Genomic DNA, 21,250 nt, shown 5'->3' on the forward strand with positions numbered 1-21,250 from the left:
GGGCCCGAGAGAATGAGAATTATTGCACATAAAGGGGAAAATACTATATTTTGTGTGTATTTTGAATATAACAGCTTTAGTAAATTTGATTTTTAAAGTAAAATAAAAAGTGAAACATTAAATTAAAGTTGTGTAACAGTTAGGGAGTTGAATCCATTTTTATAGAAGCAGAAATATAATATATGATTATGGTTTGGACCCTCTAAAACTGTAATCTACCCTTCCACTTTCCCCTCTCTTGGTGAAGATATCTTCAACGCCGATACGATTTTTGAAATTTAAGATTCCACTTTTGTCTCTCTTGTTGAAGATATCTTCACCAAGAGAGGCAAAAGTGGAATCTTAAATTTCAAAAATCGTATCGACGTTGAAGATATCTTCACCAAGAGAGGGGAAAGTGGAATCTTACATTTCAAAAATCGTATCGGCGTTGAAGATATCTTCACCAAGAGAGGCAAAAGTGGAATCTTACATTTCAAAAATCGTATCGCCGTTGAAGATATCTTCACCAAGAGAGGGGAAAGTGGAAAGGTAGATTACAGTTTTAGAGGGTCCAAACCATAATCATAGATTATATTTCTGCTTCTATAAAAATGGATTCAACTCCCTAACTGTGTAACTTCAGCTAAAAATACATTATTTACATAGAATAAAAAATGGTAGAGGCTTTTAAGAGAAGAAAATGTTAAAATTATCAGCACAAACGACTTGGAAAAGACTGCTACAATGTAAGCGTTTAAAATTACTTTTTTATTCTAAATATTAATTCCAAGGGTTCATAAACTTTACAATGTATAAATTTGAATATTTATTTACAGGTTTAAAAGCTTGAGTAAATTATTACATTATATTCAAAACTAATTTAACATTATTGTACTTCTATATAATTAATTTTGTCATATAGAGATCGAGTTTCCCCTCTTGTTTATGTGATGTATAGTCCCTTTCTTCCTGATTTTAAGAGCAATACATGTATTTTATAGTTTAGCATTTTAGTTCTGGTATCCACGGTTTCGGAGCAAGTCATTGCTCTGCAACAGGATACGAACATAAAGTGAACAGTGTCTTAATATTAATGTTATTATTGTATATTAACCTTGTATTGAATTAATACACTTTATAAGAATATTTAGCTGTTTGTTCTTGCTATTACTATACGTCATTTTGGCGCAGTAGTGTAGTACGAATCTACGGCTCAGATTTTCTTTTAATTGTATTATTTCTTTGCTTTAGTTTTGTTCAGGAATTTTTGGACGCCATGAAGGTGGACATTGATTATTACAAGAAGTTGTCCCCGGCGGAGAAGGAGGAGTATATGCTCCAATTGTTGGCCTCGCTGCAGGGTGATATTCATTCCAATGGGGATAAGCTGGATAATCTTACTGGAAGGATGGCGCCGCTGGAGGCAAAAGTTCAGGAATTGACGGATAATGTTGATACTAATGTTGCTGCGGTTACTGGACTGGCTACTCGGATGGACGATTTGGAAGATCGTCTTAATAAGGTGGTGAAGCCTAGTGTTGATAATGATATCAAGACTGAGGATGTGACCGTTGAGAATGAGTTTATGACTGGCCAGCAGCGAATTCTTGAAAAGATTGCCCAGCAGAATAGTTTGAATGACCAGCAGAATGGTTCAAATACCCAGCAGAATGGGTCGAATAACCAGCAGAATACCCAGCAGAATGGGTCGAATAACCAGCAGAATGGTTTAAATATCTCTATGCCGTGGCAGAGAACGGCTGGTGGATCTGGAGGATTTGGAGGATCAGAAGAGAAGCCTAAATTGTTTGCTGGTGGTTCTCGACCTATTTTTGGTGGTATGCAAGGAAATGAAGATAAGATCATAAAACTTTGGGAATTGTCTAGAGTTGATGCTGTGGATAATATCTATAATGGAGTTCTCATGTGGTGGCCAGCCCTTTCTGAGGTTGATGCGGTGGATTTTAATACGCTCAATTTTTTTGAAGCCGGTCTGAGTGATTCGCAGGTTAGTTGGTGTAAATCTCTTGTTTATGTACCAGATAGATCTCTGTATGTTTCGCAGGGGGAGGAGAATGTGCATAGGTACAATGAAACGTGTGCTAAACTTGATGATCAGTTCAGAAAAAATGCGCCTGAATTTGCAGTTGACGATGATGTGATTTTCTTTGATGATTATTTGGAGAGATTTTGGATGACTACTAGACGTTATCATATGACTAATCATCAAGTGTGTAAGGAAATTTTGTTTGATAAATGTGTGGGTGTAAGAACCGCTTGTGGTTATACACTAAAACCTGCTGATATGGAGAATAGACAATTAACATTAAAGGGGTATTTGTGTAAGATGCGGGAGACATTTTTACCGCCCGACATGAAAAATGTGTGTAAAGATGCGTATTTGAGTGTTAAGCAACATGAGAATGATAAGATTGATGCATTTTTTGATAAGATACTATCTTTCTGGAAACGTGCGTATCCGAAACCAACTGATGATATGTTTATGGATTTCTATTCTCAAGTGTGTAATGTGGTTTTGTCTCCACTTTTGGCTAATCAGATGCGTCAATTTGCATTGGATTTGGAACGTGACGGACAAGTGCGAATGATAACGAAGTTTCGGACAGAGTTAATAGTTAAAGCACAATTGATTGTTAAAGGGTTACAATTTAATCAAATTTCAGGGTCAATGGCTAGAGGATGTACAACAAACCAGATGGCTTTGGCTAAGACGATGGTTGGTGGCGTTGGTTCCAAGTCAAATCCTGTAACTATTGATCAGGTTAGTGATGAAGATAATTTGTCATTTGAAATAAATCAATGTGAAATTGATTTAGCTGATGAATTTGGTGGACCAGCTGAACTTATTCCTTTAATTGGCGCAATTCAAGGTGGATTTATTTGTTATTATTGCAACAAAAAGGGTCACATGATGAGGGATTGTTTTGATATTAGAGATAAAAAGTTGCCTAATCCTAAAGGAAAATACTTTTTGCGGTGGGGAAACAAGCCTTTTGTTCCTTATAAGACGGGGCAAAAGAGTTTTAAAAAGAATGAAAATAGTATGGATAAAAAGAAATTGGTTGGTGAAATTGAAGGAGAGGTGAAAGAAGGGGAAGACACGAAGGAAGTGGCACATGTCGATGGTTTAGGGGCAAGCGATTATGAAGACGATCTTGTAGCGGAAGTCGAGGCATGGAATAATGCTATTATAGATGACATTTTATGGTTTTAATGTTTTGAATGTATTATAATCATAAAACCTTATTTCATTTTCTACTTGTTACGCGGCATTGTTTTGATTTATGCGCATTGTAAATAAACAACAACAAAACAAAATTAATGGTAAAGAGTGAACGAAGCAACTCTAATTTTGTGATAATTTATTTTGATGATTTATTTGGATTATGAAAAAATAACATATTGTTTAAAAGCCTATATGAAATTATGAGATTATGTTATAATGGAAATCAATAATTAATTTATTTTGATTATGTTTTGTTGAAATTCATTTTTGTTTCAGACTGTTGTGGAGTCTAACAGAGATAAGAATAATAAAAAAGTGAAAATGAAAAACGAATTAGGAATACAATTTTGTAAAATTGCTATTGAAAAATATTAAATTGAATTTTAAATTGAATTAAATTTGATAAAAATATGAAATTAGATATTTGAAAAGTATTAAATTTTGATGAAATGTGGAAAATTGTTTTTAAAGATGAGTCAGTTATTGTGATTTAAAGTATTCGATTTTAAAACAATTATATTGCGATTTAGTGATGTTGATTCAGCAAAATTTTTAATGAAGTTTAGAATTTCATGAAGCAAAATTGTTATAATGCATTAGATATAATCGTGGAGAAGTCTCTTTCTATGAAGGAAGGGAGGGGCTGGTATGCACAAATATGGTGGAGCTGTCTCTTTTGTTGGAAGAGAAAGGGGGAGTGAACATATTTGCAACGATTATTGCACTACCTCTCAGAGTTGGTATGCGCAGATATGGGGGAGCTGTCTCTTTTGTTTGAGAGAGAGGGGGAGTGACCATATTTGCAAAGAAATTTGCACTGTCTCTCGGAGCTGGTATGCGCAATATGGGGCGGTGTATAGAGGTAGCTGAAATGATTATCGAGCGTGGAGCGCGCCATGCGCAGAAAGTTGGGCTGCACAGAGAAGCAAAGCTGCGCAAGAAAGTGCTCTCAGGTATTGAGATATATAGTTAGTTGAATTTCGACTTTTAAACCTTTTATACATCTTAGTTTAATCTGACAATAATAGTTTTGTTAGGTAATATTTTATTGAATTTAAAAAAATTGAACTTATGGTATTTGGAAAGATTAATCTGCTTGATGATTGATAATGTTTGATCATGTCATATTTCTTAATACAACTTCTTTTATTGTGTTACAAGTTATTGGTTCAGTGAAACATTTATTTATGGCATCTAAAATCATTGTATTTATTTTAGATTGGCTGAGAAAGGTGTTTTTTGGTGATTGGGAGATACTGTCATCATTATTTTATTTGATGGTGAGTTGTTATGATTTGATGTTGTTACCATTTGATTACCATTATATATATTGCTGTTCGAAAAACAGTCTTGTAAATTTGTTATATATATTAATATCAATATTAATTCTTATGTACAGTGATTTTCCATCAATTGACATCTAAAATTTTGTAATATTTTAGATTGTGGATTAACAGTTTGTGGAGTTTCTGTTGGCCGGAGAATTTCTGTTGTTGATTGTGGATTAGGAGATATTTTTGGACGTTTCTGTTGGTGGATGAAATATTGTCGGTGAGTGAATTGTTTTATTCAGTTTTTTTGTTATTTGTTGTAGACAGATAGATAGTTATTTGATAGACCATTGGATAGTTACAACCTCATAACTGTTGGTGTGAGTTAGATAGCTGTTTTATAAGTTTCATGAAGATTCTGAGATGGCGGCTGGAGCGGCTGAAGTCTATGTTCCAACAAAGATTGGTGGCATGGAAATCCTGACTTTAATTGATAGCGGCAATGCAAGAGGCTGCCTGATATCTCAAGTGCTGGCTAGAAAGCTTGATTGTGTGATTGAAGAAACGGATTCGAAAGCCACAGGCGTGCAGGGTTCCAGCATCAAGATTGATGGTGTTGTTCGGAATGTTGAATTTCAGATTGGAGGTCACAGTTTTCAAGAAGATTGTTTTGTTATTTCCGGCATGACTGTACCTATGAACCTAGGCAGTTATTGGCTGAACAAAAATAACGTGAAGACGATATTTGCCAAAGACGGCAACAGGATTGAGATGCATGGGATCAGTGTGAATTTAGTAGCTAAGCGGAAAATTGTAGTGAAGAATTTGGTTCATACAGTTTTGGAGAAAATGGAGAAAGCAAGAACTAAGAAACCTGAGGTGAATGTAGCTGAGTTACAAGACCAAAAATGGATTTGTTCATTGAAAAATCGAATAGAAATTCCTGCATTGAGTACAGTGGTGGTAGAAGTTTCAACTAAAGGAAATATGCCTGAAGGACAGTTATGTTATATAGCTCCTAGACAAGGTTACTGTAGCCGAAACAACTTGTTGATAAACGAAGGAATTACTGAAGTGGGAAAGAACGGTAAAATTATGACTAAAATCACGAATTTTGAAACTGTTATGAAATCTGTTCCTGCTGGTACTTTGGTTGGAAATTTGTTTGTGGCGGAGAAGATAGCAATGCTGCAAGAGAACAGGGTTAAAGAAGATGTGTCAACAACATTAAAGAAAATTCGTTTTATTAAAGATAAATTGAAGTTGGATAAAGTTCCGTTTTTAAAGGATAATGTTTCTTTGAAAGGAAGGATAGTTGGGTTGTTTTTAAAGAACTTCAAGGCATTATCGATTGATCCTACGGATATTGGATCTTGTACTTTGGAGGAGTATGATATTCAGTTGGTTCCTGGAGCTCAGCCTTTCAAGAATAGGATGATTAGACTCAATCCTCATCATGCAGAAAAACTAAAAGAACAGATTGATTTATGGTTGGAGACAGATGTGATAGAAGAATGTAATTCACCGTTTAATTCTGGAATTTTTGCTGTTAAGAAGAAAGTTGGAAATACTAACGAGGTGAAAGTCCGTTTTGTCCTGGACTACCGCTCATTAAATGAGATAACTGAGAAGATCTGTTACCCTTTGCCTAACATTGGTGAGCTGTTTGACAAACTTGGAGGAAAGAAGATTTTTACGTCTATTGACCTAACTTCAGCATATAATTCAATGCATTTGAAGGAATCTGTCAGGAAATATACAGCATTTTGTTCTAATGGACGGCAATATTGCTTCAAGAGGCTTCCGTTTGGATTGACCAATGCTCCAAGTGCATTTGTTAAGTTGATGGATAGAGTAATGGATTTGAGTCCTGAATTGAGGGCATTTTGCCTAGTTTACCTGGACGATGTTCTTGTATATAGTATGAATGTGGAGGAACATCTGGAACATTTGAATATTCTACTACGAACATTCTGTGAAGCAGGCCTCAAGATTAATCTTGGAAAATGTACATTGTTTGCAGAGGAAGTGAAATTTCTGGGTCATATTATAAATGAAGAAGGCATATTTATGGACAAAGCATATATTGAAAAGATTAAGAATTGGCCAGTACCTGAAACGGGTAAAGATATTCAAAGATTTACTGGTTTCATAAATTATTATGGTTCATATTTCAAGAATTTTTCTGATATTACAGCACCATTGAACAAATTTAGAAACAGTAGTAAAATAGAATGGGATGAAAAAAGTATGGAAGCTTTTACAAAGACTAGAGAATTGTTCTGTGATGAAATAAGTAAATCGTTCCCGGATTGGAGAATGGAGGCTGAACCATTTGTGTTGGATACAGATTGGTCATCTACAGCTATGTCAGCGGTGTTAAGTCAAAAACAAAATGGACAAGAGAAGATGATATCGTGTTGGTCACGTGTTTGTTCAACTCATGAAGCCAATTATGCAGCACATAAAGGAGAATTATGTGCATTAGTAAATGCTGTTGAAAGATTTGAATGTTATTTGAGACACAAGAAGTTTATCGTGAGAACTGATTCAGCTGCACTGAAACATCTATCTACTTGGAGGCAGAACGGATATTTTGTTGGTCTCACCATAAGGTGGATAAATTTTTTATCCACCTTCAGTTATGAGGTTGTACATAGGCAGGGCAAGATGCATACTAATGTTGATATATTGTCACGTACTACATTAAAGGATAGTAAAGATAGGATATCTAAATTATCGACAGACGAACAAGGAGAGTTAATATTAGATACTGTATATCAATTGGAAGATCCTAAATTATGTCTTATTGCAGGAATTGGAGCAGAGACGGCCAGTCAAATATCATCCAGATTGAAGGCGAGAGAATTTAGTCGTAGCCTGGAGAAGGATCCTGTTTTAGTTGAGGTGAGGAAATTTATTGTAAATAATGTCAAACCTACGTCCAGAGAATTGTCTCAAATGCCTTATCGTGGTAAACAAATATTAAGATTTTTTGAACATCTGAGTTATAAGGATGGTTTAATTATCCTGACTTCACCTATGCGACTTCAGAAAGAATTTCAATTTATTGAACGGGTAGTGGTACCTATTGGAATGTACAATAAAGTTTTCTTGTTAGCTCATGCAGATGTTACAGCGGGGCATAGGGGTTATTTGGAAACTTTGAGCAGGATTAATCGTCACTTCATTGTTCCCTATGTATCTAAATATGTAGCGGCGGCAGTTGCAAATTGTGTCATTTGTTTAAATAGACGTAAAAAACCTAAACATAATCATAATATAGAATTTTCTCCTTTGGCTGGGGAAGCTATGGCAGAGTTGGCCATAGATGCTTTAGGTCCTTTGAATGAGTGTGAATATAATGGAGTCATTTGTAGGCACATTTTAATAGTAGTTGACAGTTGTACTAGATATGTGTGGTTGTTTGCTATTGAGGATGTTAAAGCTGAAACAATTATTGAATGTCTGAAATTTAATTTATTTTCTGTTTGGGGACTCTGCGAGCGAATTAGGACTGACAATGCACAAAGCTTCAAATCAAAAGTTTTTAGGGAAGTTTGTTTAAGGTTGGGAATTGAACAAATTTTTATCCCTCCAAGATCAGCAAATTCGAATTACAGTGAAAGATACAACCAATCGGTGTATTCGTTTCTTAAGACTGATTTACGTTTTCAAGATGGTGATTGGGCTTATAAACTTAAAGCTACACAATTTTGTATGAACACTTCTTTCAATCGGAGGTTAGGGTGTTCCCCATATTTTAAGATGTTCCTAAGAAACCCTAAGCTGCCACTTGACTCATTTGACCCGTTAACACGCTCGAAAATTAAACATATGAATTTTTCAGAGTTATTAGAGTGCCTTGACAAGAATTGGAGGACTGGACAAGAAAGAACTGAGAAGTATTTGCAGGTAGAAAATACAGAAAGGATAGGTAGGCCGGTAGCTATAAATTCCTATTGTTACATTTTTTATGACGTCACAACGATTGGTGTAGCTCGTAAACTCTGCTCGTTATGGGTGGGTCCGTGTTTAGTGACAAAAGCAATTTCTGATAGTTTATTCGAGGTTCAGCCTCTTGAAAAGTGTAGATTGAAAGATAAAGGGGTGAGAATTGTACCAAGAGATAAAATATATGTTATTGAGAGTACTTTAGACTTGACTCCAGATGAAAAAATTGACTTAGTTATTACAGATGAATGTTTCTCTGTGGATAATACCTTGAAAGTAAACTATGACTTTCCCAATACTTTGAGAAATTTAACTTGTTCAGGCGTTTCTGAAGAGGAGAATAGTTGTGGCGCTAGTTCAGAGGTGGTTGGAAGGCGGAAGGATGGACAGGTAACACCAGAATTTTTGGAGAAATCTTTTTTGGGTGTTGGGTTGTCACAGCAAAGGTCAAATGTATCTCAGAATAATGAAAATTTAGATGATTTAGTTGAGGATCTTAGTGATACTTTGGAAAGTACTCATATTTCTGATAGTGTAGATTCAAATGATATGACTGACAAAACTAAGTTAGACTCTACATATTCTACTATTAGTAAGGATAGTGTTTTTCATGGGGATTATGCCTCTGATAATAGCTTAGTAGACAACAGTTTGGGTGTAGAGGATGTTAACATGGAATCTGCTAGAGAGTTAGAGTCTCGGATGAGTATTTTAGAGGACACTTTTCCAAAATTGCAAAGTAAAATTGTAAACTTGGAACAACGAAGGGGAAGTGTTAAACGAGGTAGAGATGTTGAGGAGGATGAATTAGATAGATCGTTAGATAATGCAAAATTGCAAAAAATGTCTGAGACTATTCCTGTGAAGGGTCGTCCTAAAGGTTCTACAAATGAAATGCAATTACAAAAATTAGAAGAGGATAGACAAAACAGAGAAAAGGACAGATTAGAACGTTATTCAGTAGCCGATGTAGTAACTAGGAACCTCGCAAAATTGATTAAAAAATAATATTTGTAATAATTTGTATAATATTTGCAGGAGAAGAGATTACCACGAGAACCGTAGAGAGCGTGATGACAAGAGAGGAAGCGGCGGTGGTGATAGACATCGTGGAGATCGTGGAGATCGTGGAGATCGTGGAGATCGTGGTATGCGCAAGAGGTCACCGGACGCTTGTAGTTCAAAGAGTGGACGTGTTGGACCAGTACCTGTGAAGAAATCCAAGGATGAAAGAGGAGTCAGGTACTTGGATATTTTGTTATTTGTTGTTGTGATGCAGTTTTATTGTTTGATTGTTGTTGGTGGTATGTATACGTCACAGGATCCACGGTTAGCAGCTTATGATTGTTCTCAAATAAGTAATGTTGAACTTAGATCAGCTGCCTGTTTGCATGATAGGATGGAACCGGTCAGATCTGTGGAATTGTTGGGGTTAGCAGAAACCGATTTTATATTGTCAGAAGCTATTAGTTGTGAGGTTAGACTAAAATTGGAGCGCTGGTTTTGCGGTACCGCGAGTCATGTGCACGTACTAGACGTGCCACATGAAAAACAGGTAGAGTTGAGTATGGACGAATGTAGGAGGGTTTTTCATTCTGGCAAGTATCAGCATGATGGAATTAGTTTTAAAGTAAATATAGATTTGCCAACTGTTCACAGTTTCACAGTTAATGGAACATTGTCACCTTTTTTGGATGTTGGTGGTGAAAATATTCAATGCAAGACCCTGGGAATATACGCGCACAATATGTGGTTCAATTTAGGTTTTGCTGTTGGGACTTTGCATATTTTAGTAAAAAATACACCCGTTTTGATCAAGGGAAATGTTGTTATGGATTATGATAAAAAGACGATTGTGGCGAATTTTGAAGATAATCATTTGTGGGCAACATCAACTTCTCCATATTTTCCGTATGTAGTACGAAAACCGGCTAGTAATTTTAAGGTAGTTTTTCAAGATACATTCAATTTAACTACTTGGAATGAACAACTTTTTGTTTCTAACTTGGAAAGGAATATTTTAGTTAAAATTATGGGAACAGAGAAACTTAATTTGCAGCATCTGGATTTCAACATTTTTGTAACAGAATTAGAGGGTATCAAGTTTTTAGAGGAACCGAAGGCGGCTGTTAGAAGTTATTTTGGGGATTTGTTAAAACAGGAAGCTAGATTTGATTTGAATGCTATGTTTTTGGCTAGTAGAGAAAGAAACGAGAGGATGATGGACCTTTTTAGTATTTCTAGATGTGCTCAAACAGAAGTTAGGTCAAATGTACAGATGCATCATGGGTTCAGAATTATATACCTGGGAGAAATTGCTAAGTATGAAAAGTGTACAGCGGTTGAAATTCCAGTAAAGTTAGGTGTGGATTATGGATGTGCAGTAGGACACTTAATGGTGGATTATAAAGGTGAAACAGTTGGAATACAAGAATATAGTAGAATGATTGTAGCAGTAGAGGATATAAACTTGTTAAATTGTTCGCAAAGTCCGGTATTTTTGAAGTTGACAGCTAATTTGTTCCTTGGGAATCAGGGGCAGGGACTCAAACTTTTGCATATTGCCAATGAAAAATCAGAACACGTGGGACAAAAGATTTTTCTGAACGATGAAAAGGTGTTTATTGCTGATTTTAATAAGACTATTAAATATCAGGGATTAGAGGATTTTGAGGATTTTAATGGACAAGCTTCTAAATTGGATTTTGTTGATCATAAGTTGTCATTTTTCGAACAGGTTACAGGTCCTTGGTTTGGTCTAGAACATTTGTTCAAAGATATATTACCATTGTTTGCCAAGTTTGTTTTGATTGTGTTAATGTTGTTGTTAGGTATAATTCCTATGTTGATATTGTTGTATTGTTGTTGTTCATGGTGTCATAAAAAAAGGTTTACTGAGGAGGAATTTAATGCTAGATCTTAAATTTTTTATGCTGAAATTTAATTATATTGTATTTTTGCAGTTTGGTTACGGCGGCAACAATGAATCAAAAGTTATTGAGCAATGAAGAAGATGGTCGCCACAAACAATCTGCCAATGAAGGAAATCAAGTCAAACCTGGTTTACCAGTATCTGCATTGATCAGCAACTCTGCATCCCGGCTGGTGTTGGTAATGTCGCGCGTTGAGCTGCCCACGTTGAGTGTGGGCAGGGCGACAAGGAACATATTTTTGAGCAGTGAAGACATGCCACTGGCAGATTTAGCTCGTCTTATTGATAATGAACCAAGGTTTAAGTTGAATTTGATAAACATGTTATCAGTGCAGTTGGAGATGGGAAGATGCATCCACTCCATAGACTGGCCTGTGGACAGGATCCCTGTCTTTACCAGCCAGAATTCAAGATACCTCAACCTGATGGCGGCTGGTGAGCATTCTAAAGCTATAAATAAAAAGTTGGCATGGAACGAGACAACTAGTCTGAATAAGTTGAGTGCGACCATATTTCTCTCTAAGCTTGTTTGCGAAAATTTACCAAGTTTGGTATTGCTTGCTAAGATTGAATACCTGGATGGAGATGAGAGAAAAAGCTGTCAAACGTTGGGCGAATTGTTACCCATAATCAAACATATGGGGGAACTTGAGGATTGGCTTCAACTTTCAAAAATTGACGTCATACCTGCAGATGGTAGAATGAGCCTTCAGACGGTGTTGAGAACGGTGGTGGGTAATAGCGTTGATCCGAGGTTGAAGACGCAGGTTGTGTCAGCTGTCCGGCTCCTGGCACATTGGAAAGATGTCGTGAATAAAGTAAGCTTTATTCTGAAGCAAATGCCATCCACAACTTTGTTAGAGTTACAGAAAGATTGGCTTGATGGAAAGTCTGAACAGGATTTGAGTGCTAAAGTGTTTATTGACTCCATTCAGGTGAATGAATACATGAACTTATCAGTCTACATTCCACGTATTATAAACGTGAATTCGGTGAGTCTAATCACCAGTGGAGAGATGCCTGCTGAGATACGTTATGTTAGATTGGATGGTCAAAGAGACATAATTGATAACCTGGTGAGTGCCACATATGCAGGTAGTCTGATGAATGATAAAGTAGACGCAAGAATTTTGACCTGGCAAATGCAGATGCGCTGCAAGCGTCTTCGTCCGACTCTAGCCAAGCAGATATTGTTATGTGATCCAAATACCACTTTGGAGAATGTAGTGAAGGAAATCAAATTGGAGTTGGATGGAAACGTTTATACAAATTTGTTGACAACCAATATTGAGTGGAAGTTTAATCCTGAACACAAAGTAAATGAGTGGTTCGAGGGTGATTTCAAATTGGTTACTCGGTTTGGGGATCCTGCTTGTGTTCAGATGGATCAGCCCTTAAATCCGAACATTCCTGTTTGTTTGGACCTTGAAATGTCAAATCAGCAATGGCGTGTTGATGAACAAGTGAGGGAGGAAATGAGGTTGGAACACACGCCTGGAATATTGATGATGCTTGATAAATTTGGAGAAGAGGTTAGTCGTAAGCATCAAAAGATTTTGGATAATCAGGAGGAGGTTGATACCGTTGCAACCTCGATTTCGGTTGCGGTCAATAACGGATTTGAAAGATGTCTTCATATGCTTGGTGATACTGAGGCAAGGATGTCTCAAGACGGCTTGTGTGATGAGACCGCAAAACTTGGAGTAAATGATGAGGAAGCTATTATGCCCATGGATATTGAAGAACCTGGCAGGAAAAGAACATCTGGAAAAAGAAAGTAATAATTATAGTTATGTGTATTAATTCATATTTTATTTTATTTTATGTATTTAATATTTGTTGAGGCAGTAGTAGTCTCAAAAAAAGTTTAAAATTCATGTTTCATATTAATGCTCTATAATACCATGCTTAAATCTGATGGTTATATGTTAACCAATGTTATTTTTATATCATGTATTTATGATAACTATGTAATTAATGCATTAGGTGTAAATCAATGCATTCTTCAATGATTATATGTTAATCAATGTTTTTTTCTTAAAGAAAATATTAAAAAAGAAAAAAAAAACACATAAAGAAAAAAGGAAAATATAAAAAAAAACACAAAAGAGTTCTAAGGAACCAAAATAAATAAAAAAAATGCATACGAAGTGTTTAAAGATCTGGAATAAAAATATAAAAAAAAATAAAAAAATATGGCAGGTGTCATACCAGATCCACTATTATCTATTTTGTAAGCGTTCAACGCTACTTATAATATCTATGATAATTAACATGTAAAAACCTATTGTTATACTTAATCTGTAATATTACAGTTTGAAACCGAGGTTCATGTTTAAGTCAGGGAGAAATGTGATGTATAGTCCCTTTCTTCCTGATTTTAAGAGCAATACATGTATTTTATAGTTTAGCATTTTAGTTCTGGTATCCACGGTTTCGGAGCAAGTCATTGCTCTGCAACAGGATACGAACATAAAGTGAACAGTGTCTTAATATTAATGTTATTATTGTATATTAACCTTGTATTGAATTAATACACTTTATAAGAATATTTAGCTGTTTGTTCTTGCTATTACTATACGTCATTTACTTGCTTTCATCATGATTTGCAACTAATTAGGTACACACAAGTCGCAAACGACGATATCAAAACAAAGTTATTGTAACGAACAAGATATTTCAAATGACAAGTCAACAAACAATAATCTTGATGAAACAAAAAATGCTACTAATGAACCCCAACTACCTCCTGAGGTAAATAATTTGTATTCATTAGCTCAGAGAAATAATAAAAGAATCAATATTTGGGGGACATATATGCAGTAGCCCGCGGCCTAAGTGCTATCGCCACATAGATTGATCATAAACGTCTTAAAGCCATTTTTTTTTCATTCTCCATGATTTTCACGTAGTTAAAGGGACAGAATAGGTTTTATCTTTCAATGGCTAGCTAAGTACATACCCTTTATTATTTAAAAAAAACTAATAAGTCAAATTTACACAAAGTAAATATTTTGTTATTTCTAATATATATTTCTTGTAGGTACCTAGTACATGTTGTCAGTCTGGGTGTGCTTCTTGTGTCTGGTTAGATTATGCTGACCAAGTCATCAAGTATTATGAACATAAATCTGAACAATTATCTGCACAACAGTTGTTACAAGAAGTTGATGCTAACATTCAGGAATCAAATATAGAAAAACTTTGAAGATATCACCTAACGTGCTGTTAATTTAATTTTTTAGAAAAACAAACTGGGAGGAAAATGACATAAAAATTATAATAAATAAAGACTTTCCTACCAGTTAAATGATTAATAATGAGAAACACTTTTTCATAGACGAAGGGATGTATACTCCCCTCAAACTTTAAAACCCATTATTTTACGCCCAAATTAAAATTTAGAAAAATACAACCATAAACCTTTGAAACCTCTCATTTTACCTCCCTCAAAAAAAAAAGCTTATACGTCCCTGTACTTGTTGATTTGCTGCCTCGTATTGCACATTATCGGGTTATAAATGTTACAATATAAGAAAATGCGATTTTTTGAATTCTATATTTCTGCACAACATTATAATAACTATTTTAATTTCGATTTCTTATTTGATTTTTTCTCAGGATCCAATGATCAAAACCTTTGTGAAGATGGAAATTAGAAATAAATTTAGATGATGTTTAACGAGCATTATTAGTCACAAATATTAATATTCATTCAGAATAAATCATGGTTTAATGTATAGAATTATTAGTAGCGCAGAAATAGTTTAATTGGTGTCTTTCACCTATTAGTTTTTTATTTATGCTTAGGTATTGTTGCTGTGCTACTCATAGAATCTATATTTGTTTTGATTATGTATTTCTAGTCATTGTTGAAAATATGAAACAAAATTTTGCATAATTTCAGAAAATCGTATGACTATTGGTGGAAGCATAACAATGCACGAGGTTGGAGACACCACCCTAGCGGCTTCGCCAGATTCTCTGGACTTGGCCGGTAAACACTTTATTACTTTATTAGCATGGCTTCTGTTTATTAATCCCTAGATTATGCGTTCGTTATTCTGAAAGTGTTAGTGCTTCAGACCAAGACACCTTTAATATTGTTTTCTCTTTTACCTCTTTAACTTAACTATTTGAAATGTTTACTTGGTATGAAATTATTTAATTTACCAACTTTTGTTAAATAACCTAATCTGATAATAGCCTAAGACATCCCACCAACCCTTACTCTTGCCGTTTCGCTTATAACAATCAAACTTACTTTTTTTCTTGTTAACCCTTTCCAGTTATAAATAAGGATAGATTGATATTGATATACTTATTATGTTTAGCTCGCCATGTTGACAAGATGTTGAACAGTGACAGTATCCTGACAACCCTGTGTGACAAACTGAGTGCTGGCGGTGGTAACATGGCTGGCAGCGGCCTGTCTGGCCTCCAGGACAGAGATTATCCTTTGGCTTCTCAGACAGGTATCAAATCTACTTTGTTTAAAGAATAGTTACTTGGAGTGCATTTAGCAAGTATCGCAAATTGGAAAAGTTAATATGTAAAAATAAAATATAAAAACAAGTTAATACTTAATAATATAGAACTATTAGAGGGTAATTAACTTTACAAGGAATCTTTTCTATACTGTTTGTTGTTTTCTTTTATAATTAATTAACATATTTTATTTAGGCCCAGAAGCCTCTGCTTTAAAGCAGTTCACTCGAGTTAGAAGAGTTCCGCTGCCTGCAGAATTAATCGAACATTTTGGTCACATGCAGTGTAACTGTAATATGGGCATTTTCCCTCAGGTAATTCTTAACATTTTGCCCATTTCATGTTTTAATTTTTACGAAGATATATAAAATGGGATATAATCTTTTTTTCTCTATGAAAAACACAAAAAAAGTTACTTGTATTTGATCATTTGAATTATTAGAAAAGATAAAGGGATAGTTTCACGAAGTGCATTTAAAAAAAATAGTGAACTGTAAGTTTTTTCTATTTTAAATAACGTAGTAGTGCATAATATAAAGTTATTGATTAAAATTAAAAGATTTGACCAGGGATTTTCCTTAAAAAAAGAGTTTTTAATTTTTATTTTCAACTTCGTTGCATGTTATATATGGCAAAAACTTTTTTTTGTCATAAATACAACTTTAGATAGCATTTACTAGTTGATAGAACTTCAAACTTTTTATGCAACAAAATACACATAACAACAAAGAATGACCAATAAAATATTTAGTATAGTACTTAGGGTAGTGATCATTTTATATGTCTTAGTAGAATATATAAGGCATTGGATAGTTATGATTGTGATAAAGAATTTTTAACATTGACCTATATATATGTGTTGTATGGTTAGTTGGTATTTCCGCGTGAGATAATGTGTATATTGTAAGTAAACCGGACGGTTTTCTTTATTTTTTTTAAAAGAATCTCTTTAAAACCTGTCCTATAATGAACCGGACGTTATTTTTTATGTTTTCTAAGTAACTTGTCCCAAGGGGAACCCCTGTTCAATTTTTTTATAACTCTTGTGAAATATGTGGAAAAAGATTCTCTGATATTGGTGTTTTGCCTATACATATTTGGAAAAAAATAGACCATTCTCATGTAATTTATCATGTGACAAATCACTTAAACTTTTTTAGATATTGTCAAATAAAAAAAGTTTGGTCTGGTCAATGTTAAAAATTTTTTAACATATAATCATATCTATCCAATGCCTAATATATTCTACTAAGACATATAAAAGTTCACTACTCTAAGTACCTTAACTCTTTAAATACACTTCGTAGAACTATCCCTTTAACTTTTGAAATTATATATCTAGGTAGATATCTTTTAAGAGTAAAGTAAAACTTAAATTTTATTACAAAAATGTTATTGACTGACACGTAATATTGAAACATTTAAGGTATCACGAGCTTGGTTAACCATCGACAGTGACATATACTTGTGGAGATACGAGGACGGGGGTGATTTGGCTTTCTTTGACGGTCTCACAGACACCATCCTAAATGTTTGCCTTGTCACCCCTAAACCTGGTATTCTTCAGTCACATATCAAGGTATGTATTATATTGCACCATAAGCTTTTTCCAAGATTCTGTTTAGAGCCAGGTTTAATGTTGAAATATTGGTAGATTTTTCTACTTGATAGCATAGGTATGTAAAGTTTAAATAAGAAGTTTTAAATAAGGAAAAAAGGTATTCGTTCTGTCTGCAGTATTAGTTTGGTAGGATTCGTTCATTGAAGTCTCAAGTTTACAGTTAGACATGTAACTCCATTTGAAATAGGTATTAACTTATTGTCTAAACCGTTTTTGGAGTTTATCATATGCTTTTAAAATCTAAGTTAGGTTTTTAAGACCTTACTTACACATTATATTATTTCAGTACCTGTTATGCTTGTCAACTCCAGCTGAAATTGTCCTATTGGGAGTGAGTTTTACCACACCGCAAGGAGGTAACTATTTAATTCTTTCGTCTAGATTTCCTTATTAGATACCTATAGTTCTTCAGTAATTAAGTGATACCTAACAATTTTTACCTACCTAGTTTTAAAAGTATTTTACATTTTTTAAGTCTAAAATTTATATTTCAGCACCCAGTGAAGAACTCCATTTGCTACCTGAACCGTTGTTTACCCTCCAGTGTGAACAGCTCGTTACAAAATCCCTTCAGGGAACAGGAATTGGCAGGTAAAGAGGACTATCCACGAACAATAGCATGTGATTCTAAGCATCTTTCGCATTGACCCTTAGTATTTTTTTTAGTAGATATACTAGGTTTATGTTAAATATTTGCTTTATCGACTAAAAAGTTAGGTTTCACCATGGTTTTATATGAAAAAAAACTTTGAAATGTTAAGCATTGTTTGGTGCAATATCATCGAATGTTTTGATGAGTTCAAACTGTTTTTTAAAAGCTTTGACACAAAATAAATTATTGTGAATAAAAATGTATATTTAGAAAAAGGGTTGGTAACTTGTAAACAGTTTAATTAATGTACTTTTGCAATTTACAACATTTGATGCTTTTCTGCAGTGTTATTTTATTTTGTCCTTTGAACTCAACAAAGCATTTGATGATATTGCTTTAAAAATTGCTTTACATTTCAAAGTTTTTGTCATATAAAACCATGGTGAAACCTAACTTTTTAGACGATAAAGCAAATATTAAACATAAACCTAGAATATTCACTAAAAAAATACTATGGGTCAATGCTGGAAGATGATTAGAATCACTTGCTCTTGTTCGTGGATAGTCCTCTTTTGTTTTTTACTTACATGGACCTAAAATATAACTACAAATGTCCTTTCACGTTATGCTTAAACTATCCCATAGTCAGTTTCAAGCTATTCTGAAATAAAAGTTTATTTATTATCTTCAGAATATTCATGGGAGGAAAGGATGGATGTTTGTACGAGTTTGGTTACCAATCTCAACAAGGATGGTTTGGAAAGAAAACAGCGAAGATTAATCACTCAAGCGGAGCTCTTAGGTAATGTTATATCAACTTATGCAACTTATAAGCGCAATTAAGATTAAAAACAATATTTTTAACTTGTGGTAACGTTGGATTCTTTAAAGGTTGCTAATTTTTTGTACTCTAAATCACTAGGTACTAGATTATTATTAAATATTTAATTTAATTTTAGCTGGATAATGCCGTCCTTACTTGGATTCGCTGAAGAGGACCCAATTCTTCAAATTGAAGTAGACAATTCTAGAAACATCCTTTATACAAGATCAGAAAAGGGAACTGTTACGGTAAGAGATTTTGGTCAATTAAACAAAACAAAACTATTTGTTTAAAATGCAATAAAAACTTTAATTTAGATTATCTTTTAGTTTGGGATTGAAAAAGTTTTCTTGTCTTACCTTAATTGACTTTAAAAAGCTTCGTTGTAAAAAGAACCATATCGGTTCAGCGGTTAGTGAGATCCTTCGATACAGACAAAAAAAGCTTACTTCTTTATATTATAGGATTTAAACCCTTTACAAATCCTAAGACGCAATCATCCTTGAATTTTCTTGAATAAATGTATTTTCTAGCTTTTTGAAATGTGTTTGTTTTAGGTATACGACCTTGGAGTTAACGGTGAAGAATTGGAAAAAGTTGTTTCACTTTCTGCGCAGAGAATATTTGAGGACTGTAGCCGTGTTGCCTCCACTGTGGAGACCAGTAATCTCAAACCCATAGTTCACATTGCTCCTATTCAAGTAAATTTACTCGTGTCCTAATGTCTTTTTATTGTATAATAGGTTATTTAGACTAACACTTTAAATTTTTTCAATAACCTATACACTGGGTAGGTATACATTATACAATGATACATACAGTTACTATTTCAGAAGAAAAATACAGTTAGCATAAATTAGATGGAAATATGTTTACAAAGTAAGGCACGACTAAATTGGCTGGAATGCTGATTTGGCCAATAAAAGACAAGAAATTATTGCATCCGTTAAAGATTATAATTTCTAACTTGTATACTTAGATAACTGGGTACTTGTCAGAAAAAATATGATTGAATAGGCTTAAATTGATGATACATAGTAAAATATAATATTATCACATATTCTGTTTGCTATGCGGCCTTTAAAATAGTTATATTATTAGGGTTCAGAGGACGACCGGCTGCACCTCGTGGCGCTAACCGGCGGCGGCTCCAGACTTTACCTGTCCACCCGCAGCAACACAGAGAATAATCCTAGTGCCCGTCCACAATGCCTACGGCTGGTTTTTATCAGACTACCACCGGGTTTTGCCCCATCCGGTCCTACTCAAAAACCTACTAAGGTAAATTATATGATGTGGTATTTCTGTGGATGAAACTCACCTCACTTCACTATGACATAATAGTTAACACAATAAAGAGTACATTTTTACTGATTCTTTTTGGCTCACACTGGCAAATACATAGGTATAAAAAGGGTAATTCTTAATACATTCATGAACATATTTCCTAATATCAATAAAAATAGATATATAATTCATAAAAAAATGTAGGTTCACAATGGATACTATAAATCTGGACTAACCCTGCTGGCCTCAAGCCCTGCAGAGGCTGCTGACGTTCTCTGGCTCATCTGGAACGGTTGTCTGCCACAGGCTGGAGGTAGATTGTTAGATTTTTTTTTACAATATCTGATAACAATTTAGATTAAAAATGACAACGAAAGATACCACTACTTAACACTAAAATTTATAGTTTGCTGTAATCTTTAATATTTTAAATTGAAGTATTAAGTTTTTTTGGACATCATTATTTGTTTTTGTAAGAAGATCTAGAGTAATATATTAATTTCAACAAATATTATCTTTTTTTTTGCTTATTATGATGTCTTTTTGTAACATTGTTATTTATACTAGGTAATCTTATGGAGACACATACAGTTGTACCTGTAGAAGGACACACATGGGCCCTTGCTGAAGTCTCACAGACCTCTAAGCTTCTCAGCTTATTCAGGTATGTATGTTTTTTTTTACTTTGCTTGTATTCCTAATTAGAGTACACTACCTGATCTAAGGGAAAAACCATGCCTACTTAGTTAAAATTCTTTTTAGTTTTTCTTTGAATGTCATGGTAACTTAAGAATAAGGCGATTTTGAGATGCTTATAAAAAGTGTTAATAACATGAGTACTTATACTTTAGAAACTCCTACAACGGACGAGAACCTCCACCTGCAGTAGTCCAACACTTTGCTGACCCCAGACAGATCATCCTGCTGTCCGCACAAGGTTCCATTCTGGTCAGCATTCTCAGACCAGTAGATTGTCTCAGGTAGGGTTTTTGATAAGCTTGCATATGTTTATATCGAGTTAAGGAATTATATACAAAAATAGAAAGGTGTTTT

At 34.2% G+C, this 21,250-nt stretch overlaps 4 protein-coding genes across 4 annotated transcripts in view; all 4 read left to right on the top strand.

Annotated features, from left to right (window-relative positions):
- On the top strand, positions 1-15,297 carry LOC145313576 (oxidoreductase-like domain-containing protein 1). The gene is made up of 5 exons (XM_080153037.1): positions 1-36; positions 642-728; positions 14,007-14,140; positions 14,430-14,566; positions 15,004-15,297. The coding sequence occupies exons 2-5, from the start codon at positions 683-685 to the stop codon at positions 15,059-15,061; spliced, it is 375 nt and encodes a 124-aa protein (XP_080009163.1). The 5' UTR covers positions 1-36; positions 642-682; the 3' UTR covers positions 15,062-15,297.
- LOC145313572 (uncharacterized) lies at positions 1,036-3,074 on the top strand. The gene is made up of 2 exons (XM_080153034.1): positions 1,036-1,990; positions 2,667-3,074. Exons 1-2 carry the CDS (start codon positions 1,259-1,261, stop codon positions 2,751-2,753), a joined length of 819 nt encoding a protein of 272 aa, XP_080009160.1. The 5' UTR covers positions 1,036-1,258; the 3' UTR covers positions 2,754-3,074.
- On the top strand, positions 7,386-11,377 carry LOC145313573 (uncharacterized). Its single transcript, XM_080153035.1, has 3 exons — positions 7,386-8,415; positions 8,777-8,844; positions 9,493-11,377. The coding sequence occupies exons 1-3, from the start codon at positions 7,462-7,464 to the stop codon at positions 11,375-11,377; spliced, it is 2,907 nt and encodes a 968-aa protein (XP_080009161.1). The 5' UTR covers positions 7,386-7,461.
- Nup154 (nuclear pore complex protein Nup154) overlaps positions 15,226-21,250 on the top strand; it is a 16,769-nt gene continuing 10,744 nt past the window's right edge. The window contains exons 1-13 of the mRNA XM_080153036.1: positions 15,226-15,383; positions 15,721-15,861; positions 16,070-16,188; positions 17,301-17,453; positions 17,782-17,851; positions 17,990-18,086; positions 18,779-18,889; positions 19,047-19,158; positions 19,468-19,611; positions 20,012-20,191; positions 20,402-20,510; positions 20,765-20,861; positions 21,049-21,177. Of these exons, the coding sequence (XP_080009162.1) occupies positions 15,302-15,383; positions 15,721-15,861; positions 16,070-16,188; positions 17,301-17,453; positions 17,782-17,851; positions 17,990-18,086; positions 18,779-18,889; positions 19,047-19,158; positions 19,468-19,611; positions 20,012-20,191; positions 20,402-20,510; positions 20,765-20,861; positions 21,049-21,177 (1,544 nt within the window). The 5' untranslated portion in view covers positions 15,226-15,301. The remainder of the gene's footprint in view (positions 15,384-15,720; positions 15,862-16,069; positions 16,189-17,300; positions 17,454-17,781; positions 17,852-17,989; positions 18,087-18,778; positions 18,890-19,046; positions 19,159-19,467; positions 19,612-20,011; positions 20,192-20,401; positions 20,511-20,764; positions 20,862-21,048; positions 21,178-21,250) is intronic.

This window comes from Acartia tonsa, chromosome 3 (genome assembly GCF_053477335.1).
Source record: "Acartia tonsa isolate MP-2025a chromosome 3, ASM5347733v1, whole genome shotgun sequence".
NCBI lineage: Eukaryota > Metazoa > Arthropoda > Copepoda > Calanoida > Acartiidae > Acartia > Acartia tonsa.

Excerpts from the sequence above, each read along its gene's own strand:
- LOC145313572 (XM_080153034.1), top strand. The coding sequence starts at position 1,259 with ATGAAGGTGGACATTGATTATTACAAGAAGTTGTCCCCGGCGGAGAAG. Across the intron at positions 1,991-2,666 it reads CCGGTCTGAGTGATTCGCAG|GGTCAATGGCTAGAGGATGT; the intron begins GTTAGTTGGTGT and ends ATCAAATTTCAG.
- LOC145313573 (XM_080153035.1), top strand. The coding sequence starts at position 7,462 with ATGCCTTATCGTGGTAAACAAATATTAAGATTTTTTGAACATCTGAGT. Across the intron at positions 8,416-8,776 it reads GAACTGAGAAGTATTTGCAG|GCGTTTCTGAAGAGGAGAAT; the intron begins GTAGAAAATACA and ends TAACTTGTTCAG. Across the intron at positions 8,845-9,492 it reads GAAGGCGGAAGGATGGACAG|GAGAAGAGATTACCACGAGA; the intron begins GTAACACCAGAA and ends TAATATTTGCAG.
- LOC145313576 (XM_080153037.1), top strand. The coding sequence starts at position 683 with ATGTTAAAATTATCAGCACAAACGACTTGGAAAAGACTGCTACAAT. Across the intron at positions 729-14,006 it reads TTGGAAAAGACTGCTACAAT|GTACACACAAGTCGCAAACG; the intron begins GTAAGCGTTTAA and ends GCAACTAATTAG. Across the intron at positions 14,141-14,429 it reads AACCCCAACTACCTCCTGAG|GTACCTAGTACATGTTGTCA; the intron begins GTAAATAATTTG and ends TATTTCTTGTAG.